Genomic DNA, 26,132 nt, shown 5'->3' on the forward strand with positions numbered 1-26,132 from the left:
TCCCTTTCCCTGGGTATACATGCTTGCTTATTGCAAGGCTGCCAATAATATCAAACTTAATTATGAATCATCATCTGAGGAAAGTCACTTCAATTTCTCATGAGAATCTTAATCATATATTATTAAACTGGGATAACTTGGTTGGTACCTCTTTTAGGGTCAGTATTTTTATTTGTTTTCTTTTGAAGTCATCCATGGCCTCTTGTGGTTGCTTTTTTATGCTTGGGGATTGAGGTCTCTTTAATTAGGTGAGGTTGGGTCCTCAGCTGCCTCTCCTTGCCTTTATGAGGCAGCTCGAAGAGGCCTAGTGATCCTGAATTTGGAAGAGAATAAGGGAAGACGGTGAGAATATTGCCATTTCGTAATCAGTTCCCTCTCACTATCTTTCAGGCTAAGAATATCAGCCTTGACAGAATGGCTACCCCCCTACCTCCCACTAACGTGGGTGTGCGCTTTTGAGAACTTATTTAGATTGTAATTTTGTTCTTATCTTACTCCTCTAGTCACTTGTCACGTTGACATTCCACTTTACAGAAACCAGAATCCAGTGTCTAACTTTAAACCACACATTCTAGTGATTCTTTGCATGTGGGTGTGCACGGCTGGGTTTTAGAAGTTAGGAAGTGGTTAGTCAGTATTCTCAGGGGTTAAGTTGACTCTCAGCCGTGGGTGATTAGCTATTAGCTAGCTCCCTATAATTTTCCCATGACAAGGATTTGCTAGCCTGCCTCCCGCTCTTGGGAAACCGAAAGCCTTTCCTTCTGGGGAGTTGGAGGGGGAGGTTTGTTTTCCAGAGTTACAGCCGAGCAGCTTAGGGGGTTGGCGCTGATCGGGGCTTTTCCCGGGTCCCATTCTGGAAACATGTTGCCCATCCCACCCGCACCCCACCCTCCACCCTCCGCCCTCCGCCCTCCACCGGCAGGCTAGTTGATGTTTCTCCCTGCCTTCCCCCACCCTTGTTAAAACTTGGCTCTTGAGAAGGCAATTACAGTTTCAGAGGGCTTGAAACTTGAAGGGAGAGTGGTTTGAGATGCTGCCCGCTCCCACCCCAGGTGAAAGTTGTTTTGTTTTTGTTTTTATTTGGGGATCAAAGGCACTATTTGGCCCCAAAAGAGTACGATTAATCAAGGTGCTTATATAAAAGAACCTCAACTCCCCCAATACTAGATAAATTAAGCAGACTGCTTTCTTTTTTTTTCTTTTCTTGGCAAAGCAAGAAATCACTATAAATTAGCACACAGTAATGGGACACAAATTATGGAGTTGGTTCCAAGTGTTGTCATTTCCTTCTCCTTCCCTATAGAAGTGGGTTTAGAGCGCCTACTCTGGCCTTGGCCAAGGGAGGAGGGTGCCCCTTTCTCTCCTTGTTTTTTTTTTTTTTGAATAAAGCGTCATCGTGACGCGGTTTCCTGCTGCAGTTGGTGACTTGTTGCCTTTCTGTGAGCTGGGGTCGTGACTTTCTGTGCAGACAAAGAGCAGAGCGGCAAGTGCGGCGTCTGCAGAGACTTTGGCGTAGCCCTCTTGTCACCAGGAGAGTCCTTTCTCTACAGTCTGTCGCAACTAGGTGCGCAGGTTGATTTATTCTACGCCTTCACCTTTGGCTCACTCGTGTGAGCCTGAGAAGAGAGTGGCTTTGTGAAGGGCATCCCCATGCTGGTCTCTTCCCAAACAGCCCTCCTTTTGTCAGGAGTCGGCTGGGAGGGGACCTCAGCCCAACTGTGAAAATGTTTGTTTCTACGGAGCCCCTGATGAGCCTTGGGAGTCTACCACCCTGTCCCCAGACACAAAACAGAAAAAGCCTGGACTTTGCAGTCTTCCGTTTGGATTGTGCAGGTCTCTCTTAATGTTCAAAAGGCTAACCTGCAGGTGTGCTGTGTGTCTCCAGGTGCCAGTACGGCTGGCAAGGCCTGTACTGTGATAAGTGCATCCCGCACCCGGGGTGCGTCCACGGCATCTGTAACGAGCCCTGGCAGTGCCTCTGTGAGACCAACTGGGGCGGCCAGCTCTGTGACAAAGGTATAGCCCCTAGGGATGAGACCCAGGGTGGGATGCGGGCCTCGGAAGGAGTGTGGGATCTGGGGGTGGGATGGCAGTAATTTGGTTTTTAATTTTATTGGCAGGGGCTTTTATTCTGAATTCTCCTTGAATGCTGTGTGGGTTTTCTGGTTTTCTTTTTAAAAGACGATTGGGGCTAGAAACATGGCAGGTTCGCCACCTTCACAGGCGTCTCTTAGTGACTCCAGGATCTTTTTGGCAGATCTCAATTACTGTGGGACCCATCAGCCGTGTCTCAACGGGGGAACTTGTAGCAACACAGGCCCTGACAAATATCAGTGTTCCTGCCCTGAGGGGTATTCAGGACCCAACTGTGAAATTGGTAAGTGGTCCAAGCTGAATGAGAGTCCTTTGTCTAATTTTTCTGTACTCAGCCTTTAAAAAATATACTTAAGGACTTGTGTAAGGAAAAAAAAGTGCAAATAGCCTCCAAAGATAGGCCTTATCCCAGCCATTCTATAGGCCTTTGTAACTTTCAAGTCCCGAAGGTTTTTTGGATGATGTTGATTCATATAGGAGGCAGCGGGAGATGAAATGACCCCAGCTCTACGATGTCTCGGAATGTGGTTAGAGACAGCTCAGTGAGAAAGATGACTTCCTTTCTTTCCTAGACACAGCAGGCTTCTATCACACGCTTGCTTTTGGTTTTTGAAATATGCTTGCACTAGTGGCTGTGGTGTGGGATTCGGTTGGAGGGCGGGGCGTGGGGAGGCAGCGGTGCGCAGGCATCCCTCGCTGACTGCCATCCTGGTTTTTGCAGCTGAGCACGCCTGCCTCTCTGATCCCTGCCACAACAGAGGCAGCTGTAAGGAGACCTCCCTGGGCTTTGAGTGTGAGTGTTCCCCAGGCTGGACCGGCCCCACGTGCTCTACAAGTAAGTCCAATTTTCAGCCTGTGTCCATTCTAAGGATCCTTGTGCCAAGATACCACGCTGGGGAGAGGTACCTAGGCTTGTCCAGTGTGCACGTCTCAGCGGGAGAGGGGCGGGTGCAGGCATAAGTCTGGTAAGCAGTCTGGCGGCTTGTGTGTTTGGAAGTCTCCCAGCACCCCTATCCTGTCCCACTAAGGTAGTGCATGTATCTGTTCTTGGAAGGAACGTCCTCGTGGAATCGCTTGTTCCTTTGCATCTGCTTCCTGGAGCTGGCCACCTTCCAGTTGTGGTTATTCTCCTTGCAGCCATGGAGAGCCTGCCTTCAGGGGAGGTTGTCACTCACTACTGGATTTTGTCATAGGGCCAGGGGGCCCCAAAAGAAGAACGTGGCCTGCAGAGTTCCTTTGGCTGTGAGACAGGGCTGTATGTCAGAATCACCTGGGGTGCCTTACAGTGTAAATCTCTGGGTCCCCCAGATTCCCTCCAGAATCCGGGAGTCCATGGTCTCTGATAAACTTCTGAAATTCTGCAGTGCAGCCAGGCCTGAGAACCGCTGTCATCAGCACCCCAGGTGTGGTTATGGATGTGGATTTCTGGGGTCTGCTTGCCTGTGCTGGTCCCGGGCCCCCACCCGTCACTTGGCAGAACTCCAGCAGGCCACAGAAGCTCCCTGGGCCCTCTTTAAATGGCACAGTAGCAATTGCCGTCTCCGAGGGTTGTCATAAAGACACAAAAGTGAATACTTGATAAATTGTCAGGAGTTCTCTCTGGTCAGAGCAGAAGTGGAGAATGCAGCCTCTAGGTGTGCTCTTTTGGGCAGACTCTAAGCAAATAAGAGGAATAAGGTTTTCCACCTGTAAAGAACTGTTTTTCCTTACTCCTTAGCTACTTCTGAGCCATGATGAAACTTTTCTTTAAAAATAAAGATTAGGCAGATAGAGATGTCCTGTGTTCCTCCTGGGCGGATGCTCTGTCAGGATCCAGCTGTCTTTCTCCGCCACTGCTTAGGTTGGGGATTACATGAACTGGGGCAGTGGGGGATTTAAAGCTAAAATCAAGGCTTCGGCCTTATCGTCACTGTCCCACTTGTCCTGCTGTAGCTTTCTTTGTAGCAGGTGTCTCGCTCTTCAATGACAGCCCCTCATGTGAGAGGTGATGTTAAAGGATCTAATTGTCAGATGGATTGAATTAAATTGTCAACCCCCTCCTTTTCTTGTTGACCAGACATTGATGACTGTTCTCCTAATAACTGTTCCCACGGGGGCACCTGCCAGGACCTGGTTAACGGATTTAAGTGTGTGTGCCCTCCACAGTGGACTGGCAAAACGTGCCAGTTAGGTAAGAAAATCCCTGCGACTGTAATTTTTATGTCAAGGTTGGCTTTGTCAAAGCCATTACAGAAGACGAGCGTGTGGCCAGCAGTGTGAGTTCACACTCCATCATGCTAAGAAGTGATTTATTATCAAGAGTCTAGCGGGCTTGGGAGAAATAACTTGAATGCAAATGGACTAGCTCTTTTAGGCCCTGTGGGAAAGTCGTGGGATTCCTTGAACCATGTCAATCGTCTGTCCGAGGAGTGTTCAGCTGGGTTCCAAACGGGGATGATCTCATGAGGAATGAGCTGTCTGCATTCTTTTTGCCACATTTAAATCCCAGCAACTAGGCTGCGCTGGGTTTTGCACAGAAATGCCTGGTGGCTTTCTGCTCTTCTGTTGGGGGCTGGTTAACTAGCAGCTGGAAAGTTATCAATTAGCGTTCTTATTGGATAATGGCTAGGGAGAGGGATCAGATGCTTAAAATAGAGGGAACCTCTAGTATCTTTTATTTAGCTAGCTTATTAAAAGGTCTCATGTCTCCGACAAACTCTGGCCTGTTCTTTTCTTTTTTACAAAGTGGGGGAGATGCGGGTTGAACTTCATTTCTCATGCTCATCCCCATCTCCTTTCAGATGCAAATGAATGTGAGGCCAAACCTTGTGTAAACGCCAAATCCTGTAAGAATCTCATTGCCAGCTACTACTGCGACTGTCTTCCTGGCTGGATGGGTCAGAATTGTGACATAAGTGAGTGACTTTGTTTCCATTTTGATTTTCATGGAACTTGGGTAGCCGACTTGCTGGTCTGTGGTGAGGCTCCAGTTCTACGCCTCGAGCAGTAGAAGGAAAACCTTAGAGTGGGAATGTTTTTTTGAGAGGGAGTGGTCAGTGCAGCAGTGAACACACACACTTTATCAGGCTCATTTAGCTGCTAAAACCAGCCATATTCTGATAATGTGGCTGAAACAATGATGTGAAGTTTCACTCTCTCATTCTGGAAGAATTAGGGAGGGTCCCCACCCAGCATAATAACCTTATCTCACGGGAAGCACACAGGAAATCTGATTTGAAACTTATCTATCCTGAGCTGAGAAGGCTTTTCAATTAAGCCCAATTTCACTGTAAATTACCTCTTTAAAATGATGACTTATTTATTTTTTAGATATTAATGACTGCCTTGGCCAGTGTCAGAATGACGCCTCCTGTCGGGTATGTAAATCTTTGCTTAAATCAAAACTTTGACAATTGACAACAAATCTTTAGATTTGTGTGACACTGGGAGAGCTCTGTCCCTGTGAGATTTAAAAACTCGGGTGAAAAACGAGCCTCTCGGAAGTTTCACTAGGGCTTATATTACCCCAGCCTCGTGGGAGTCATTTTGAAGGCATGCACGTAGAAATTCCTCTAACCGTTTTCAGAGGTTTGGCATTTGGCTATTTCAGTGAACCAGCTAAACCGCAACAGTCATGCTAAACCACTGAAGCCCTGTGTTTGTGGAATACATAGAAAAAAAAGCACGTGTCTCTCTCTCCCCTTCTCCTCTTCCAGGATTTGGTTAATGGTTATCGCTGTATCTGTCCACCTGGCTATGCAGGCGATCATTGTGAGAGAGACATCGATGAATGTGCCAGCAACCCCTGTTTGAATGGGGGTCACTGTCAGAATGAAATCAACAGATTCCAGTGTCTGTGTCCCACTGGTTTCTCTGGAAACCTCTGTCAGGTGAGTGGTGGCAAAACCTCAGATGGCCAAGTTTTTACAGCAGAGCCGCTGCCTCCTCCGCTTCCCCTTTACTCCTCCCTCAGCTCTTATGTCTGGAATTTCCTGACATCTATTAACATCCTATTGATGAGTCTCTGCTAGACAAATGCTGGTGGAAGGAGATATTGACGAATTATTTTCTTCTTAGTGTCTTCGTCTTTGTGTTCTATTTGGTTCCCTCCAGCCCCTCTTGGGCTCCCTCTCCCACTCTGCTCCATTGTTTCAAATATGGACATTGGCAGTCCCTAGGGCATGGACATGTATCTTACAGGGTGACTTTAATAGAAACAGAAGGAACTGTCAGATTCCAGTGCCTGCTGCCCCAGAGAAGTTATCATGACACCTTTGTTTTACCCTGATCCCTCCCCCTTTTCCCTGTTCCTGATATTTGCAGCTGGACATCGATTATTGTGAGCCTAATCCCTGCCAGAACGGTGCCCAGTGCTACAACCGTGCCAGCGACTATTTCTGCAAGTGCCCCGAGGACTATGAGGGCAAGAACTGCTCACACCTGAAAGACCACTGCCGCACGACCCCCTGTGAAGGTACCTCCCTTCTCCTGGGACCTGGCTGTCTCCACTTTCTCCTTTTGTCCCTACTTACTACCACTGCCCCTTGCTACACTTGAGAAGTAATGTATTGGTGAGGAGGACCGCTACAGTGAAATGATCCTGTCTGTGTAGCGGGCCGCAACACGTGGAAACAATCTATTCAGGCCTGCCAGTGGGAGAGCCATGTCTACAAGTAGCCCAGGGGAGAGAATGTGAAATCCATTTAGCATTCCTGTTCTGGGGTGGGCTGATGTGCAACGCTGAGGCAAATGCCTGAGAACAACACTGTCAACAGAACTTCCTGCAACGGCAGACTGGGGGAATGTTCTGTATCTGCACGGTCAGGTGTGGGAGCCCCAGGCAATGTAGACTGTGACTAGCGCAACTAGAAACTGATTTTATTTCATTTTAGTTCATTTAAATGTAAATAGCCACATGTGGCCGGTGGCTGCTGTATTAGGTAGCACAACATTTAAAGCTTCTATAAGATTGTCCTTGAGCCTTGCTTAAGGTCAAAAAGGAAGTGAATAAAGCAGGTCCTTTTTCCTTAGCAAGTGTTTACCAAATTGGGTAGATGTCAAAAGTAGCATGAAGGGGACCTGCAAACACGTGGGTTTTCCTGGTTGTGGAGGGAGAAAATGCTTTAAAACTCTTTGCCTGGAGTCTCGACTTTGCCACATCATAATGTGATGTGGCATGTTGCCAGTATCTTGGCTTCCCTGGGGTGTGTCTCATTAGCCAGAGGGTCCCTGTCTCCAGGAAAGTGGGCTTGGCCCAGGCCCTTGGCGTAGGAATGCTGCGTCTGTGGGTGCATGACTATGATCTGATCCCAAGCCTATCTTCTAGTGATTGACAGTTGCACAGTGGCCATGGCTTCCAACGACACACCTGAAGGGGTGCGGTATATTTCCTCGAATGTCTGTGGTCCCCACGGGAAGTGCAAGAGTCAGTCGGGAGGCAAATTCACCTGTGACTGTAACAAAGGCTTCACGGGAACATACTGCCATGAAAGTAAGACTCCCTCATCCGGGAAGGGACCAGTGCTCCCCGGTCTGCCCCTGCCCCTGCCCCGCCTTGGGATCATTGGTGTTGAAAGTTTTTTCTTTTTTCTTTTTTTTTTTTGAGACCAAATTTCGCTGCTCTTGCCCAGGCTAGAGTGCAGTGGCGCCATCTTGGCTCACTGCAACCTTGGCCTCCCAGGTTCAAGCGATTCTCCTGCCTGCCTCAGCCTTTCTCAGTTGCTGGGATTACAGGCATGTGCCACCATGCCCAGCTAATTTTGTATTTTTAGTAGAGATGGGGTTTCCCCATATTGGTCAGGCTGGTCTTGAACTCCCAACCTCAGATGATCCGCCCTGCCCACTCGGCCTCCCAAAGTGCTGGGATTACAGGTGTGAGCCACTGCACCCCGCAGTGTTGAAATTGTTTTAATCAGAAACAGCAAGGCTGGGGAAGACCGGTCGAGGCTTATCTTTACATCTGGATCTAAGACTGAGGTCGTGTTCAATTTACCAGATCACTCTGCCTCGGAGCCTCCATATCTATGTTGGAACATTCTGGAATGTTGCTAGGTTGGGTGGTTCCTGTTTAGGAGTTTCTTCCCCACTTTCACCAAGTACAGGTGACTGAATGCCCATGTGAGGGCATTAAGTGGGTAAGGCACTCTGGAAGTTTCTGCTTGATAAGCCGCCTAATTTGAGAAACAGCCCTGATGGAGGGTGGCAGGTGGAGGTGCCAGGTGCATTGTGTCAGGAGGGAGCCATGAAAACTGCCGAACAGTGCTTGTCTATGGCTTCACTTGTCCTTCAGCTCTTTTTTTTTTTGCTTTGTTTGGTAGATATTAATGACTGTGAGAGCAACCCCTGTAGAAACGGTGGTACTTGCATCGATGGTGTCAACTCCTACAAGTGCATCTGTAGTGACGGCTGGGAGGGGGCCTACTGTGAAACCAGTGAGTCTGCCACTGTTTGGGGAGCTCTGGGATGTATGGGTCATGTTGGAGGGATCCCACTTCAACGTGGGAAATCTTTCTTTGTCCTGGAAATCTCTGGAAGCAAGACCCCAGTGATTTCTGCAATAGGACAGTATCACTTGTGTCTCATTTGCGTTTGAGTACTGATGACAGCTTATGGGGAGGAATTTCTGCTGAGGAGCTATAGAATTAGACTGTGTAACAAATATTCCTGCTTGCAAGGAAAGTCATATTTCTACTTTAATTTCCATGGGACTTCCAGAGGCCCACCCCACATCTTGCCTAACTTGTGGCATTCAAAGTAACCTGGTTGGGAGCTCCTTTATTCCTGGAAAAGCCTGATTGTGTTAAAGTACTACGGCTGTTCTCAGAATAGGGTGTTGGATGTAGCAGTAGGAAAGGCTTGGCTCTCGCCTGTCGTGAGTGGTCCTGGACTTGGTCTTCAGCCGATTGTCTCCTCTTTGATTCTAGATATTAATGACTGCAGCCAGAACCCCTGCCACAATGGGGGCACGTGTCGCGACCTGGTCAATGACTTTTACTGTGACTGTAAAAACGGGTGGAAAGGAAAGACCTGCCACTCACGTAAGTGGTAGTTGGCCTTGGATGCTATCTCTGAGACCCTTCCCTCTGTCTCCTGTGGGAGGGGGCCACTGGGACTCACACTGAGATATTTTCCTCCAGGTGACAGTCAGTGTGACGAGGCCACGTGCAACAACGGTGGCACCTGCTATGATGAGGGGGATGCTTTTAAGTGCATGTGTCCTGGCGGCTGGGAAGGAACCACCTGTAACATAGGTAACTTTCTGTCCCACGTGGGATCTGCAGTGGGCATGGCCACCTGGGTGTGTCTGCTGGTTGGCCCCTGGAGCTTATGATATTTCTCTGGGCCTGGTTCTTGCCCCTCCAGACTGTTTCTGGATACTCAGGGAGGGTGGTCGTGTCTGCTCTTCTTTATAGCCCGAAACAGTAGCTGCCTGCCCAACCCCTGCCATAATGGGGGCACATGTGTGGTCAACGGCGAGTCCTTTACGTGCGTCTGCAAGGAAGGCTGGGAGGGGCCCATCTGTGCTCAGAGTGAGTGTCCTCCCCCTTGAACTCTCCCAGGGCTGTCGGAGCAGATCCTGACACCCTTGGGGACTTGCAATGGAAACCAGAAGCAGAGCTGTTTGATGTCTGCTTTTGTATCACCTGGGTCTGCATTAATGACTTGATGGGATACAGCCCTGACCTGGGCATGAGAAAGTCGCCAATGAGATAAGTGGAGACAGATGGCGTCTCAGTTCCCAGCTCTGGGTCTGACCAGCAGCCTGTCTCCTTCCATTCTCACCCCCACCCCTATCCCCTACCAGGGCCTCTTCCTGCGTACATGTGTCCCACAGCAAAACTAAGTGTGGTGCGGGCCTGGTTCCAATTTAGCGAAGGTATTTTGCTGGTGTTAACTACGACTTTATCATTTGGGTATTAAGGAAATAAGTGGTGGTTTTACTTAGGGCTAAGACCGCTTTCCCTTTTGAAGGCCTCACTATTAAGTTGTCTTTTCTTTGCAGATACCAATGACTGCAGCCCTCATCCCTGGTAAGTGTGACATCCTTTTAAGCCAGCACTCATCCAGTATCGTGTGTGTGTGTGTGTGTGCGCGTGTGTGTGTGAATCACCCAGGGATCGTGTGTAAAATGCAAGTTCTGAGTCAGGAGGTCTGGGGTGGGGCTTCAGACTGCTTTTCTAACAAGCTCCCAGGTGAAGCGATCCTGCTGCTCCACGGACCACACTTTAATTAGCCAGCTTGTGTCCTCATTTAGAGCAGTGATTTTTCAACCTTGGCTGCACACCAGAATCACCTGGGAGCTTTTAAAAATCCCATTGCCTGGGCTGCAACCAAGACCTACGAAATTAGACTTTCTGGGGGTGGGACCCAGGCATCAGTATTCTTTAAAGCTCCCCAGGCAATAGCCATGGGGTGAGAGCCACTGACTGTAACTGGTGTGGTGACATGCGAGTGACTGGCAGCCAGAGTCATGGACTGGGAGGTTGGTAACCAAGGCGGTCTTTGCTTTCTCAGTTACAACAGCGGCACCTGTGTGGATGGAGACAACTGGTACCGGTGCGAATGTGCCCCGGGTTTTGCCGGACCTGACTGCAGAATAAGTAAGGACTGTCCCTGTCTGATTTTCCCAATGGCTTTACCCCTTCATTCCATACCTCAGCCCAAGACTTTCATCTTTAAAAACAAAGCCACCATTCCGTTTAAGTAGCTCTCAGAGAGCAAGGATCTCCCTCTTCCAGCTGGGATTAAGATATCCCAGGCTGGATCCTCCCAGGTACCTGCTGGTGGTTCCCTGGGTGGTGTCGCCCTCCTTGTTCTTGGGGAGAGAGTGCCAGCCACAGAATCTGATGATTACACTGGGGTCCTGAAGAAAGTGTGTGCATTTCCCCGTGACTAACATGAAATTATGGGCAAGCAGACATTAACCGCAGCTACACTGGTATAGGATAGAGCTAATACAAATGGAAGGGAGGACGACTGTGGCTTCCAGAGGCTTGTCTCTGCTGGGTCTGATCAGGCCCTGGAGAAATGACTAAAATAGGAAAATACGGGCAGGCAATGCAGTTTTTCAAGAAGTTTAAAACGTATTATTTCGAGCCTTTTCTCTAATTTTTTTTTTACAAGCCCTTTCTCTTACAGAACAAAAAAAGGTGCTAGAGTAGTTATGGTTTGATTCTTGTACCCAAATTGTCTGAAATTTTACTGGTGCTTGAAATCCAAGTCTGGGATTAACTAGTCTTCAGCACTAGATGGGGACAGGTTGTATCTGTTTCATGTTTCTAAATAAACAGTTGGCAAACTGTGGCCTAGGGGCTGTATCCAGCCCACTGTCTGTTTTTATACATACAGTTTTCTTGGCATAGAGCCACACATTCATTTACGTATTGTCTATGGCTACTTTCATGATACCACAAGAGTTGAATAGTTGTGACAGAGACTATATACTCCACAAAGCCCGGCGTGTTTACCGTCTGACCCTTTCCAGGAAACTTTGCCAGGCTTGCTGTAAATTGCACTGTCAGAGAAAGGAATCAAATTAAAAATTGCTGCCTCCCAAAATGGTTCTCCGCTGTTAGAACGCAGGATGGTGGTGGTCTTTGGGGGCCAGTGATTGGAGATTTTTGCAATAGATGATCTGTTTCTTCTTTTGGATGCTGCTTCCCTGAGTGAAAATTCATCAAGCTTATGATAATATGCTTTTCTAGTACATTATGTCAATAAAAATCTCAAAACATTGCTACAAACCATCAGTCCCTAAACTTGAACTCCATTTCTCCTAGACATCAATGAATGCCAGTCTTCACCTTGTGCCTTTGGAGCCACCTGTGTGGATGAGATCAATGGCTACCGGTGTGTCTGCCCTCCAGGGCACAGTGGTGCCAAGTGCCAGGAAGGTATGTGTGCCAGGCTCCAGCTGCCCATGGGTCTTCTGGGGTGAGCGACCTTTGCAGTCACCATTTTGACTTTTCACAAATAAGCCACTGTGCTCAGGGAGGGAACACGCAGTGGGGGGCTACAAGGAAAAGGAAACGTGAGGAGTCTTCCCCAAAACAGGTAGCTGTTTTTGGTCAGCTGTTGCCACAATACTGGGTACCAAACCATCCCAAACTGCTGTGGCTTGCAGCAAGCATTATTTTTACCGCTTACGATATGCAGCATGGGCAGAAAGATTGTGCTGTGGGTTGGGTTCAGTTCGGCCAGTGGCTGTGTCTGGGGCACATTCCCTTCCTTGCCAATGGTAGGCGTGCAAGAGGCTGGTCACAGGCTCTGCTTACATCACATCTGCCAATGTTATATTGGCCAGAGCAGGTCTTGTGGCCAAGCGCAGAGCCAGCAAAGGTAGGAAGTATACATGCTGTTACTGTGGGAAGAATGATCTTAACATAGCAAAGGGCACAGGTGTAACCATTTCATAACAGGGACCAAAGAATTGAACCCTGATCCGGTTCACAGAAAAATAAACTGCTCACCAGTCTCCACCTGTCAGTTTCAGGGAGACCTTGCATCACCATGGGGAGTGTGATACCAGATGGGGCCAAATGGGATGATGACTGTAATACCTGCCAATGCCTGAATGGACGGATCGCCTGCTCAAAGGTAGGACATGATGGCTGCCGCAATTCACCTGTGTTCTGGAATCAGGGGTGAGCATGCCTGCTAAGCTGCCAGCTTCTGTTTTTCTCCAGGTCTGGTGTGGCCCTCGACCATGCCTGCTCCACAAAGGGCACAGCGAGTGCCCCAGCGGGCAGAGCTGCATCCCCATCCTGGACGACCAGTGCTTCGTCCACCCCTGCACTGGTGTGGGCGAGTGTCGGTCTTCCAGTCTCCAGCCAGTGAAGACGAAGTGCACCTCTGACTCCTATTACCAGGATAACTGTGCGAACATCACATTTACCTTTAACAAGGAGATGATGTCACCAGTACGTAACAACTTTTTGTTTTTATTTTGGAATGGTGGATGTCTGCTTGCTTGCTTTAAAGGAGGAATGTCATGAGCTAGGATCTAGTTCTCCCTAGCCTCAATTCCTGTCTTATAGTAAAGTGAGCTTGAACTTAGCCCAGCCTCAAAGAGAACATCTCAGCCTTTTGTTCTTCCTCTCAATCTTACGTGTGTGGGTTTTTAAAATCGTTGTAGGGTCTTACGACAGAACACATTTGCAGTGAATTGCGGAATTTGAATATTTTGAAGAATGTTTCTGCTGAATATTCAATCTACATTGCTTGTGAGCCTTCCCCTTCAGCAAACAATGAAATACATGTGGCCATTGTAAGTATAAGACCCATTCACACCTCACTATTCGACTGCAAGGCAGTTAACAAACTTGGGTTAACCAGTGTCTGAATGGAGCAAATTCACTGACAAAAAGCTTTGCAGACACAGATTGTCAAGTAGTTTTGAAGAAAGGCTGCTTTGAATATTCCCCTGACTCTCAAGTCTGATCATTCTTTTTCCAGTCTGCTGAAGATATACGGGATGATGGAAACCCGATCAAGGAAATCACTGACAAAATAATCGATCTTGTTAGTAAACGTGATGGAAACAGCTCGCTCATTGCTGCTGTTGCAGAAGTGAGAGTTCAGAGGCGGCCTCTGAAGAACAGAACAGGTAGGTGTCAAGTGGGACTAGTTTATTTGTGTGATGGCAGACGATCTCATTACACTTCAATAAAGCCATCAGGTCGGGGGATTACTTGGCAGTGTCCTACCCTTGCAGGAGCTCCCAATTTAACAGAGAACTGAGGGCAGCCTACTTGACTAAGGTCACATGGCCCATGACAATAGAGATCTGCCTCATATTTTCCTTCCCAACACACTATGCAATGTTCCCTGCAGAACAGGTATTGTGTCTAGATCCATGACAAAGCCCTAGGACACCGCTTGTCCTTTGTCCTTGAGTTTGAAGCTGTATAAAGCCTGACTTGGCATTTAGGTGTCCTGGGACAGCCCAGCCACTGCTGAGGGCTGTGAGGCTCGATGGCCCTGCAGGATGTCCAGGCTTCCCTCCTGAGGATCTCGAGCACCGTTTCAGCCAAGAGAGAGATTGGGCATGGAGCCATGGCACGTTTGAGCTGTCTGTGCTAATTTGAATCGGGTTTCTAGTTCTGAAAACTGACTCCTGTACTGAGCTGCCTCAGTGGCCAGACTTAACAAGACACTGCTCTCCCCATGTGAAGTCAAAGAGCCTGTAGGAGCTGCTGCTCCACCCAGTCTCTCCAGGGATAAGAGTATCAAGGTCTACAGGGGCCTGATCCCAGCATTTGCTTATCAAGTTGTGAAGTGACCATATGCAATGATGAAAAGGGACTTGTCCCTGTGGCCCCCCTCTGAGGGACAAAGGGCAGGAGAACCACTGTTGGTATTCTTTTGTTCCTGCGGTGACGCTTTTTTCTTTCTTTCTTGGAGAGTTAATTGGTTTTGTGCCTGCCTTACAGATTTCCTGGTTCCCTTGCTGAGCTCTGTCTTAACCGTGGCTTGGATCTGTTGCTTGGTGACGGCCTTCTACTGGTGCTTGCGGAAGCGGCGGAAGCCGGGCAGCCACACACACTCGGCCTCCGAGGACAACACCACCAACAACGTGCGGGAGCAGCTGAACCAGATCAAAAACCCCATTGAGAAACATGGGGCCAACACCGTCCCCATCAAGGATTACGAGAACAAGAACTCCAAAATGTCTAAAATAAGGACACACAACTCCGAAGTAGAAGAGGACGACATGGACAAACACCAGCAGAAAGCCCGGTTTGCCAAGCAGCCGGCGTACACGCTGGTAGACAGAGAAGAGAAGCCCCCCAACGGCACGCCGACAAAACACCCAAACTGGACAAACAAACAGGACAACAGAGACTTGGAAAGTGCCCAGAGCTTAAATCGGATGGAGTACATCGTATAGCAGACCGTGGGCACTGCTGCCGCTAGGTAGAGTCTGAGGGCTTGTAGTTCTTTAAACTGTCGTGTCATACTCGAGTCTGAGGCTGTTGTTGACTTAGAATCCCTGTGTTAATTTAAGTTTTGACAAGCTGGCTTACACTGGCAATGGTAGTTTCTGTGGTTGGCTGGGAAATCGAGTGCCGCATCTCACAGCTATGCAAAAAGCTAGTCGACAGTACCCTGGTTGTCTGTCCCTCTGCAGCCAACACGTCTCGGATCAGGCTCCCAGGAGCCTGCCCAGCCCCCTGGTCTTTGAGCTCCCACTTCTGCCAGATGTCCTAATGGTGATGCAGTCTTAGATCATAGTTTTATTTATATTTATTGACTCTTGAGTTGTTTTTGTATATTGGTTTTATGATGACGTACAAGTAGTTCTGTATTTGAAAGTGCCTTTGCAGCTCAGAACCACAGCAACGATCACAAATGACTTTATTATTTATTTTTTTTATTGTATTTTTGTTGTTGGGGGAGGGGAGACTTTGATGTCAGCAGTTGCTGGTAAAATGAAGAATTTAAAGAAGAAAAAAATGTCAAAAGTAGAACTTTGTATAGTTATGTAAATAATTCTTTTTTATTAATCACTGTGTATATTTGATTTATTAACTTAATAATCAAGAGCCTTAAAACATCATTCCTTTTTATTTATATGTATGTGTTTAGAATTGAAGGTTTTTGATAGCATTGTAAGTGTATGGCTTTTTTTTTTTTTTTTTTTTTTTTGAATTCTTCTCATTACTTGTTGCCTATAAGCCAAAATTAAGGTGTTTGAAAATAGTTTATTTTAAAACAATAGGATGGGCTTCCGTGCCCAGAATACTGATGGAATTTTTTTGTACGACGTCAGATGTTTAAAACACCTTCTATAGCATCACTTAAAACACGTTTTAAGGACTGACTGAGGCAGTGTGAGGATTAGTCTAGAACAGGTTTTTTGTTTTTTTGTTTTTCTGCTTTAGACTTGAAAAGAGACAGGCAGGTGATCTGCTGCAGAGCAGCAAGGGAACAAGTTGAGCTATGACTTAACGTAGCCAAAATGTGAGTGGTTGAATATGATTAAAAACATCAAATTAATTGTGTGAAGTTGGAAGCACACCAATCTTACTTTGTAAATTCTGATTTCTTTTCACCATTCGTACGTAATACTGAACCACTTGTAGATTTGAATTTTTTTTTTTAATCTTCTGCATTTAGGGAGTATTCTAATAAGCTAGTTGAATACTTGAACCATAAAATGTCCAGTAAGATCACTGTTTAGATTTGCCATAGAGTACACTGCCTGCCTTAAGTGAGGAAATCAAAGTGCTATTACGAAGTTCAAGATCAAAAAGGCTTATAAAACAGAGTAATCTTGTTGGTTCACCATTGAGACCGTGAAGATACTTTGTGTTGTCCTATTAGTGTTATATGAACATAAAAATGCATCTTTGATGTGTTGTTCTTGGCAATAAATTTTGAAAAGTAATATTTATTAAATTTTTTTGTATGAAAACATGGAACAGTGTGGCCTCTTCTGAGCTTACGTAGTTCTACCCGGCTTTGCCTTGTGCATCTGCCACCCCGCTGAGTCTGTTCTGGTAATCGGGGGTATAATAGGCTCTGCCTAACAGGCATGGAGGAAGAACTGAAAGGCTTTTCAACCACAAAGCTCATCTGAAGTTCTCAAAGACCTGGGGCTGCTGTGAAGCTGGAGCTGCGGGAGCCCCATCTAGGGGAGCCTTGATTCCCTTGTTATTCAACAGCAAGTGTGAATACTGCTTGAATAAACACCACTGGATTAATGGCCTGTAGTGTGGAGGTGAATTGTTTGTGAGCAATCAGGGGAACTGGCCACCGCACTGAAAGGGTTTTAAAGGGTTTGGAATTGGTGTTGGGAAATGAGCAGGGAGATTTAATGTCTGCCTTTTTTTTTTTTCCCTGGCTACTCAGATTCATATTAACGTCCTGTTGTAAGGGTGTGGTCTGAAATGACTCTTGTGCACATTTACCCATGGGGTGGTTTCCTCACGGCACAGGAGGTGGTAGTTGCAAGCTTCTGGCGTTCGGGCTCATCACTCATCACCTTGTTCCCAGGGAATAAGTGTTCTGGCCTCACCATGCAGCCTTGGGGTGCTAGTGTTCTGGTCTTCTGTGAGGTTCCAGAGTTGGGGCTGTCCCCACCTGTCATGGGCAGGAGAGCTCTGGTTCTCTCACTTGTGGCTGGTGGAGGCCCTGCCCCCGCATCGCGTGGTGGGGTGTGGGAGAAGCTTTGCCTCTGGTACCTCTGCGGAAGGAAAGAGCTGTGGTAACAAGCACATGGACAGCTTCCAGCAGCCGTGCAGAGTCACCAGGAGTTCCCTGCTTCTGGTTAGGAAAGCCAAAGCTCACCCTTCTCAGAGCCATCCCCCAGCGCTTCAACATTCAGGCCTGTCCACACACGTCCGGTTTTCATACAACTGGCACAGCAAACTTTGGAGGAAAAGCTGATGGGAATATTTTTCTTTGTTCTCGGGGAAGCTTTTATTTTTTCTTCTAGGCTTGGAGTTGTGCTAAGGAACATCTTGATTAAGAATGAAAGATGGGCTTTAAGTGTCCCGGGCTCCCTGTGCATGAGCAGAGACCATCAAGGGATTCAGGGTTGTGACAACCCAAAGAGTGGCCAACACCATTTTGGCTTATTGGGGAGGTAGCCTGAAGGACCCGGACAGTGAAGAGTTGAGGTTCCCATGACATCTCGCTCTACCCTAGCGTAGCTCTGCTTTGTCACTAATGTCTGCTGGGTTTCTGTAAGGTGGGGTCAAAGGGAGGGAGAAGTGTAGATTCTACTGGACAGGGGACAGTCATTTCGCAGAGTGGAGTCAAACACTATCCTGAAGCAAAACCTTGTTCTGGTGGTTTGTAAACTTGGATTCTGTAGGACCCCAGAATTCCTTGGGTAGCTGCCAGATGCTTTTGTGCCGAGAAAAAAAAAAGTTGAATGAGCCTCTGCAATTCTATATTCCAGGAGGGAAGGGATCTTGGGATTCATGGGTGGTGTCTTATCTCACCTTCTGTCAGGGACACCCGTGGTATTGGGAGGGCATAGATCAGGCTCCTCTAGACATGCCTCAGTGCCAGGACTTTAATTGTGAGGGGTGAATTTTCCCCTTCAGGAAAAAGGAAGCAGGCAATGGTGCTCTGGTTGTCCTTGGGGGTTAGGGAAGTAGAGAGGAAGGGACTCAGTGCCTTTACCATTCATTCCCCAGGAACACTCTGGGCTCTCTTTAAAGGGGCCCTGGAAGGCCCCTGAAATTTTCAGTCCAGAAACTTGGCCAACTAGAACTCTAGCATTAGACTATCCCACGCAACTCTAGGAAAGAACACTTAAAGCTGGTGTTCTTAGGATGGGAAGCTCTGTCCTGAGATTCTATACTTACCTGATGTAGAATTTGAATAGAAAGTGGAGGGGGACGATATATTTTAATTGACTACAAGCCAAATGAGACTGATGATTTGTGAGAGGGTTTACAATTTTAAGATGCAGATTCCCAGGCCCGGTCCATGACCCTGTTAGACCAGATGCACCAGAAGTGGAGCCTGGGAATTTGAATTTTTGACAAGCTCGCTCTTCTTCCCCCACTCATGCACTCTAAAAATTGGGAGCGACTCTGCTAAAGTGCTACAGTACCAGCTCTTCACTAATTATAATGTTTTTCCTCCTTGTTAAACTGAATTAAATAGCCTGGAAGCCAGTTTGTTGCTAAATTGCCACCTGACATCATTTTTAAGTAAAATAATTACACTGCCCCTTGAGCAAGTTGTGGTCTAAGTGCTTCACGCCTATTAGCTGATCTGAGGGGTCAGTGAGTCAAAATTAACTTATTCTGTAATATTTCTTAGGTAGCAAGGAGCCAAATGGGCCAGAGCGTGGGTTTCCCACCTTTCCAAATGGCTTACACCTGTGTGCTCGTGCTCCAAAGTGAGCAAATGTGCAGCAAAAAACCAGTTGCCTTTAAAGGAAAAAAAAAAGTTCTACAGGCCTATCGGGCTTTGAAACTTGGGCTGAGCGATGCTCCATTTCCGTTTCGACTGTGGGTCTCTTTCTTGCCTCTACTGGGAATGAGAAACAGGAGTTCAGAGGTTCCTGGTCTGGGAAGACATACAAGCACATGGGTTATGGGAAGCCTCCTCCTGCTAATGTGTATTTATACTTTGTAAGCTCTGATTCATCCAAGCATTGGAACAGAAATCTGCTTCCTGAGGTTCTGTTTTTAAATAGATAGTTTGCAAAAACAACAATTATTTTTCTTAACATTTTTTTTCCACCCCACAAGCAGCTAAACAACCCAGCTCAGGGTATGTCAGTCTCCAGCAATGCCAACAAACAGCTTGGTTATCTGAGCTAGAAGGGTGCCCTAAGGCAGTTCTCTACGGTTCTGGCCCCTGAAGTCTTAAAAACAAAGTTTAGAAACCATTAGGGCAATCTTGTTGCATCACTTCAAATCCACGAGGTATTTCGGGGTCTATTAAAAATAATGAATTTCCGTTTGCGAACCATTGCCTTCCAATGGCTGTTAAAATAAAACTAAGAGCAGGTTGGGGGGAGTGATGCTTGTAGGGCTGCCGTGGTATCGCTGCCTGGCAGCCGAGGAGCCTAAATCCTGCACGGCACCCTCTGAGATCATGTCAAAAGGGTGCGGCTCTCTTGCTTTGGACATATATTCTACCTGTATTACTTGCTCTTGCATGCTGGGCACAACCTTCCTGGCTTAGAGTGTGTTTCTTTCAAGTCCAAGGCAGCTTTTACAAGTCTCAAATTATGTATCATTATGCCTGGGTCCAGTATTAACCTGTGATATGCAAGTCAGGAAAATTAACCTGGAGAATAAAGGCTCTTAAATCCAGTAAGAACCTTGAATTGAGGCCTGCCTGCTGCCTTCTCCAACCCACCCGCACTGCAAATATCCACACCAGGGCACCCAAGGGTTGAGTTATCCAGAAAGCAAATGCAGATGCCAGCAACATGAAAGTAACAGCTTTGTTTTAAAGAGAAGCTCTCTTGGCAGGGCTGGTGGTGCTCATCGGTGATCCCGGAGGGAAATACAAGTTTGCAGCTGGCTTCCTAATCACTACTCAGGCAACCAAACAGGTTGGCCCCCTCCGTTCTGTACCTGAAGAGTGAAAAGCTGTTTTAATTCATCCTGGCTGAGATATGTGCAGTTGAAATACCTTTATCGTAGATGTTACATGTGAAATACCTTTATCACAGGATGTTAATGCAATCAAGGACCTTACCCATCAAAGGATCCAACCCCTACTTCTTTCCCAGAAGAGGAAACTGAGGCCCAGAGAGGTTCAAGGTCTCGTCCGAGGTTATACAGAGAGTTAGCAATAGCCAGAACTAGAACTTGGGGCTCCTGCTTCCTGGGCTGCTGTGTTTTCTGCCTCTTCTGGGAATTTGCTAGGTTTATGCCTGGATCCTGCCCTTAGTGTGATTTTCAAGGGTAGAGCCTTGGGAGATCAGCACCTCACAAAAATGGATGCAAAGGCTCAAGGGAGGTCACAGGAGGCGGCTGCTAAGACAGTGTCGCCAATCTGAGCTGGTTCCGCCTAGAAAGTGACATCTGTATAAATCCGGGAGCAGTAGGTGTTTTCTGCATCACAGGCAGATTCAGCTCTGCTCCTTTGTAGGTTGTTCTTTTGTTCTTGGGAAGTTTCCGATTTCCCTTTTAGTTTTTGCTTCATAGAATTAAAACGAGTCGCAGGAAAAGAGGTTCAGAAAGGAAATCAACAGGCTCACTAGGTCCTACTGCTCCCTGTGTGTGTGCACACATGTGCACACATGTACATTTTACAGGCGTTTTCAGAACAGCGCTGCTGGCTCACCGGGTCTGAGATGCAGGTGCCAGGGTCTTGGCCGGTGTTAAGTGATTGCAATTACCATTAGGCCTCATCCCATGTTCCCTAACCACTCCCACTCCCCCTGGCAGCTTCCTTCCTGGTTATCACCACAAAAACACCTGAGCATTTAACAGGACTAAAATCCAGATCGCTTGAATGTGATGAAGTTCGCCACGTCTAGTGTGCGGTTGGGCCAGTTCAGACACACCTGACAGTTCCTGGAACTGCCTGTGGGCAGCTCTGCTTCCTCCACCTGACATCCCCAAAAGGCTACACCTCCACACTCTGCCCCACCCAGCACTGATGGATTAGCAAAATCTCCCACAAGTCATCCTTAACCTGTTTGTCGTGTCAGGGTAGGCCAGAAGTACATTCTGTGTAGAAGTTTCCTCTGCGCCCAGGCACCCACACTGAGTGACTTGGAAAAACCCCATCCCCAAGACAGAAACATAAACCCCCCAAGTTCAGGACATGAACAATCAGATGCCCTCTGGGGCTCTCTCTGGCTTTGCAGTGATGTTATTTTGGAAGAATTTTTAAATAATTCAAGGCATAAAGCAGAAAGGAAGAGCGCAAATGTGACACGCCATACAGGTTTGCAACAGACTAAGGAAAAAAGTGCCTCTAGTAAAGAAAAGGGAGTGGGAAGGGGCCGGGAGGGACCACAACCTCTGGCTTTCTCCATCTCCAAGCCCCGTCATTTCCGCGCTTCCTGTGAGCTCTCAGTGGGACAGTGTTGGCTGCAGTGCAGTTACAAAAGAGGTCGTGAACATCTCCTGCAGAGCGTTCAGCCTCCACGTGGGCCTGATCCTTCCTTCACTAGACTGTTACTTTCACCTTCTTGGTGTGCAAAGCCGGGCTGTGTGCTTAGTGGTCAAGAGCATGCATTCTGGAGTAAGACTTCTTTGGTTCCAATCGCAGCTCTTCCTCCCAGCTCCCGGTTTGAAATTTTCCACCTGTGTGTACTAACAACACAGTTTCTGGGCTTTGAGGTTTGCCAGATCTGGATTCTAGGCACTGCCATTTACTAACTTGGGAAAGTTTCCAAAGTTCTTTGTGCCTCAGTTTCCTCATCTGTCATGGTGACAATAAATGTGTGCCACTGCAGTATTCATGAAAAGGGCTACAGGAAAAGGAAAGAACACTGCTTTCAGTATTTGCTCTAAGCAACCATTAAAAGATTAAGGAATTCAGCTAGATTCCAACTGACACTCTACTTTCTCACCATTGCTCCATTAAACTAGGCCCGTCAGAGAAGAGCTAAGTGCTGTTGGATGTGGTCGTAGGCAGGACTCCATGATGGCTCCCAAAGGTCCCTGGCCCCTGGTTATTCAATCAAACTCTAATCCTGGTACTGCTGTGAAGGGATTTTGCAGATGTCATTAGAGTCTCAAATCTGTTAGCCTTCAAATACAGATTATCCAGGTGGGGCTGGCCTAATTACAGGAGGTTTTTAAAAGCAGAGAGGTTTCTCTGGCTGGTCACAGAAGAAGTCAGAGATTCAAAGCACGAAAGTGATTCGATGCCAAGGCTTCTCCATTGACGAAATGGATGGGGTCACGTGGCAAGGACCCGCGAAATGGCTTCTAGGAGGTCCCCTGCCAACAGCCAGTGGGACAATGCGGATCTTAGTCCTACAAATGTAAGGAACTGAATTCTGCCAACAAGGGAGCTTGGCAGCGGACCTTTCCCTGGTTGAGCATCCGGATGAGGATGCAGCCTGGCTGAAGCCCTGATTTCAGCCTATGAGACCCTGAGCAGAGGACCCAGCTAAGAAGTGTCGAAAACTGTGAGATAATAAACTTATGTTGTCTTAAGTCTCTCGATTTACCGTAATTTGTTACACAGGGATAGAAAATGAACATAGGCTTCTTCTAAAAAGGATCGTACCAGGCTCTGTCACTTGTAGGTGTTATATTTGGTTGTGACTATACAAATCGTTGTTAGCTTTTTCCCTGATCAATTCAGAGCCGGCTTCCAGTGTAGGAGAAAGAAAAGCTCATTCAAGACAAGAATGAACTATAGGACTGCACAAAACGTGGTGCCTAATTGAAGTCTACAACAGTGTGTGGTCTGAGTGTCGACAGCTGTCTACAGCCTGCGAATAATGAGAATAGAACACAGTTTTTTCCTCTATATCCCTCGAAACCCCTATTTTATAAAATTCATGCCAAATGAGGTAAGCTTAGATACCTGGCCTTGGAGGACTCCAGGACACTCAAGTCTTGAGATAGTCTTCTCTCCTTATGAAACGAGATAATGTTGGACTTCCATTTTCTGGAGGTTTTCAGTGGGTTGGGCATTTGGAAATACTTTGTATTCCCACCCCCGGCTTCTTCAGAGGCTTCCCCTACAAGGAAGTTCCCTTCTTGGCTGTCGTCACTGCACAGTGGCCATTTCTTTGGCACTGAGAAGGGGCTAAATGTGAAGCCAAAGTTTCTCTCCCACCATCTCTCTGCTAGGATTGCCCTTGCATGGAGGGCAAGGCAGGTGGCTTAGGCAGACATGCACAGCTGGTAGCAGAAAATGAAGGTTTCTCTTAAGTTCAGTGAGCTTTTCTAAAACATTATCAGGACCTGGAATTAGACTTGACAGACATGCAAAACAAGAGCCAAAGTTGTTTCTACAACTGGAGCCCAGAAGAACATGAGATTTGGTTAAACCGGTACCAGGAAATGCTATCTTCAAGGGAAAACAAGGACAATTTGCTGTATAAAATTCACAGATGGACGCAGAGACTCCTTGTCTTTGAGCTTGTGATTTTATTGAAATCTAGAAGGTTATTCCTGGTGAAGATGCTTGTTGGTATCAAAACAAGAACCCCAAAGCAACCCAGATCCCCAACACCTCTGGGGTAGAAAACTCTGCCGCCTACAAGTGCCTTCAGATTGATGGGGCATTTTCATGGGAGAGCCACCTGAGAATAGTCTTTTCTAGATGCCCCAGGCTCTGCCACAGGCAGACAGTCCACGTGCTAAGCAGTAGGGCACTGGGACAAGGCTCACTGGGGCAGCATTTTAAGGAGAATATATGAATACAGCAGTGTTGCTGCTTCACAAGGTCCTTCTCCAGTGCTGTGACAGGAAGGTCCCTCTAGGCTCCTCCTCCTGGGACACATCCCAAACACCCAGCCCAGTCTCCCACCTCCTGGCTGAGGGCTGCCCTGATTTACCATTCCACCTCTCCCTCTGACAACAGGAATGGATGCGCTGGTATTCATCTTCCCAGGCACCCACCCTGGGTTTGGGAAAGAGCCTTTTGCGTTCTTCTCACCAGTCAAGCGTGTGAAGGAGGAACTGAAAAGGCCTTGGGAGCTGCTGGGCCTAGAAAAATTCCCAGTCAATCCATCACCTGCCTCCTCTGGAGCAGGGTCTGTCAGTCTCTCCACTGTTCCTGGGGCAGGTGGAGAGAGGGATGTGAAGCAACGAGTGGAAATGAGGTGGGAGTGTGCATGTGTCTGTGTGTGTGTGTGTGTGTGTGTGTGTGTCTAAGCGCAGAACAGGACTGGTAACAGAAGTGCAAGCGAGAGGGCGTGGGAGACTGGGAACTCATTTATAAAAGCTCTTCTGCCCTAAAGCAAGTCAAACTCCCTGCTGAGGAGTTGCTTTTTCTTCCTCCCTTTTGAGTCTTGTGTGCTGAACTGACCTCTCCCCTGGCAGAGGTCAGCGCTCTGCTCACCCCGCACACACTCAGCCTTCTGGGGTTTGATCGCCTTAGAGCCTGAAGAGGAGAGAATTCTTCAGCTCTAATTTCTGAGAGAAAAGCCATAGTAAATCTTGTGAAGAAGCTGTTTTTTTTTTTTGTTTTTTTTTTTTTAAGACATATATATACACGTTATGATAAAAATCTTTTGGGAACTGTGCAGAAAACAAAAAGCAAACATAAAAACCATACATCATTATATAGCCCCCTCCCACAGCCTACTTCACTCCTAAAATAAATCAGGCTGGGTAATGAATGAGGTTTTAAGAAATGCAACTGAACTTAAAATACAAGGTCAGTATCTCATCCTAGGTAATCCTTTGGAGGATGAGAAATTCTCCTGATTTTCCCACAGGGTTATTTCAGATGCACTTTCTGAGCCAAACTATTTTAAAAGCGTTCATTCTTCCACTGCCCTGCCAAATGCTAACTTGAGATTCACACGCACTTTTAGAGAGCCTATTAATGATATTAATGATCATGATCAAAGGCAAACCCCAGAGGTTTATGTAAAAATTTCAGACAATTATTTAGGTGCTTTAAAGACCCATCTTCTGAACGAGGGTAACAATTTCTCAATGTTGGCAAAGATGAGGGGTGTGTTGGGATGTGTAGGTTCTAAAGCAGCAGAACCAATGCAGAGGGGCCTTCAGAAGAAAACAAAACACATCTCTTTGTAAGATTAAAATGTATGACTGTCGACTGACACCTTGTCCCCGAAGCCATTCCTACTCATTTACTTGGAAGTAGGTACACTCCTGATTTGCAGAAAGCCCCTCTTCTAAAAAATACTCAGCGGACCCTCTTTTAACATCTGCTATTTACACGCACACACCACATTTTTAAACAATAGTTCTTAACTATGGTGTCTCCTGAGAATCATCATTTGACGAGCTTTAAAAATACCAACGCCCAGGCCAAACCTCAGGGATTCTGACTGAACTAGGAGCTATCCAGGTGACCCCAGTAGGTGGCCAGTGTAGGGAATCATTTTCAAACAGATGGAGACATTAATACATGGGATGGGAATGTTCATCCCGATGCACTAAAAGCTATGTTTGGCACTTAAAATATTAGAGATAATTTTATTTGACAGATGAAGAAACTGAGGCCTGGGTGGTTACATGACTTGTACCAAAACATGTAAAACCAACTAGTGGCAAAGCAGGAGCCTGGACCCACGGATTGCAGCTTGCAGCCCCATGCTGTTGGGCAGTCCCCAGATCCCAGGCCCAGCCCCAATGTCCAGGGCAGGGCGTCTTTCCTGTGGGTTCGGCCAGATGGCGGACCACCATGACCAAAACACTAAGAAGAAATGAGCTACGCCTCATCGACTGCAGAGGTTCTCAGCATTGCACGCACAGCTATTCAAATGTATTATTTCAACCTGACTGAACTCCTTCTGAAAAGTTATGTACAAAACTAGAGAAACCTGCAGTACTGAAATAAAAGGCAGTGTAGACAGTCAGCCCAGGACTTCATCAGTTCTGAGTAAAGAGTAGATTCACTTGGAAAATACAAATGAATCTACTTGGGGAATGTCAAGATCCTTGGAAAGGAGTCAAAGTGCCATA

The 26,132-nt window shown here is 47.1% G+C and overlaps 2 protein-coding genes across 4 annotated transcripts in view; one reads left to right on the forward strand and one right to left on the reverse strand.

Annotated features, from left to right (window-relative positions):
• The window catches only part of JAG1 (jagged canonical Notch ligand 1), a 36,248-nt gene extending 19,465 nt beyond the window's left edge, over positions 1-16,783 (forward strand). Inside the window, exons 6-26 of one of the 2 annotated variants that reach the window (XM_005568349.5) lie at positions 1,886-2,016; positions 2,258-2,377; positions 2,816-2,929; positions 4,151-4,264; positions 4,875-4,988; positions 5,404-5,450; positions 5,790-5,963; positions 6,397-6,547; positions 7,400-7,564; positions 8,391-8,504; positions 8,997-9,110; positions 9,210-9,323; positions 9,486-9,602; positions 10,076-10,103; positions 10,588-10,673; positions 11,853-11,966; positions 12,560-12,669; positions 12,759-12,992; positions 13,208-13,339; positions 13,528-13,678; positions 14,505-16,783. In XM_005568349.5, the coding sequence (XP_005568406.1) occupies positions 1,886-2,016; positions 2,258-2,377; positions 2,816-2,929; positions 4,151-4,264; positions 4,875-4,988; positions 5,404-5,450; positions 5,790-5,963; positions 6,397-6,547; positions 7,400-7,564; positions 8,391-8,504; positions 8,997-9,110; positions 9,210-9,323; positions 9,486-9,602; positions 10,076-10,103; positions 10,588-10,673; positions 11,853-11,966; positions 12,560-12,669; positions 12,759-12,992; positions 13,208-13,339; positions 13,528-13,678; positions 14,505-14,962 (2,902 nt within the window). In that variant the 3' untranslated portion in view covers positions 14,963-16,783. The remainder of the gene's footprint in view (positions 1-1,885; positions 2,017-2,257; positions 2,378-2,815; positions 2,930-4,150; positions 4,265-4,874; positions 4,989-5,403; positions 5,451-5,789; positions 5,964-6,396; positions 6,548-7,399; positions 7,565-8,390; positions 8,505-8,996; positions 9,111-9,209; positions 9,324-9,485; positions 9,603-10,075; positions 10,104-10,587; positions 10,674-11,852; positions 11,967-12,559; positions 12,670-12,758; positions 12,993-13,207; positions 13,340-13,527; positions 13,679-14,504) is intronic. The other variant, XM_005568350.5, reaches the window with a different exon arrangement.
• Positions 16,784-18,956: 2,173 nt separating this feature from the next.
• The window catches only part of SLX4IP (SLX4 interacting protein), a 204,223-nt gene continuing 197,047 nt past the window's right edge, over positions 18,957-26,132 (reverse strand). The window contains exon 7 of one of the 2 annotated variants that reach the window (XM_074004774.1): positions 18,957-19,104. In XM_074004774.1, coding sequence (XP_073860875.1) covers positions 19,090-19,104 — 15 coding nt within the window. In that variant the 3' untranslated portion in view covers positions 18,957-19,089. Of the gene's footprint in view, positions 19,105-19,982; positions 20,127-26,132 lie in introns of those variants that run through there. The other variant, XM_074004772.1, reaches the window with a different exon arrangement.

This window comes from Macaca fascicularis, chromosome 10 (assembly GCF_037993035.2).
Source record: "Macaca fascicularis isolate 582-1 chromosome 10, T2T-MFA8v1.1".
Taxonomy (NCBI): domain Eukaryota; kingdom Metazoa; phylum Chordata; class Mammalia; order Primates; family Cercopithecidae; genus Macaca; species Macaca fascicularis.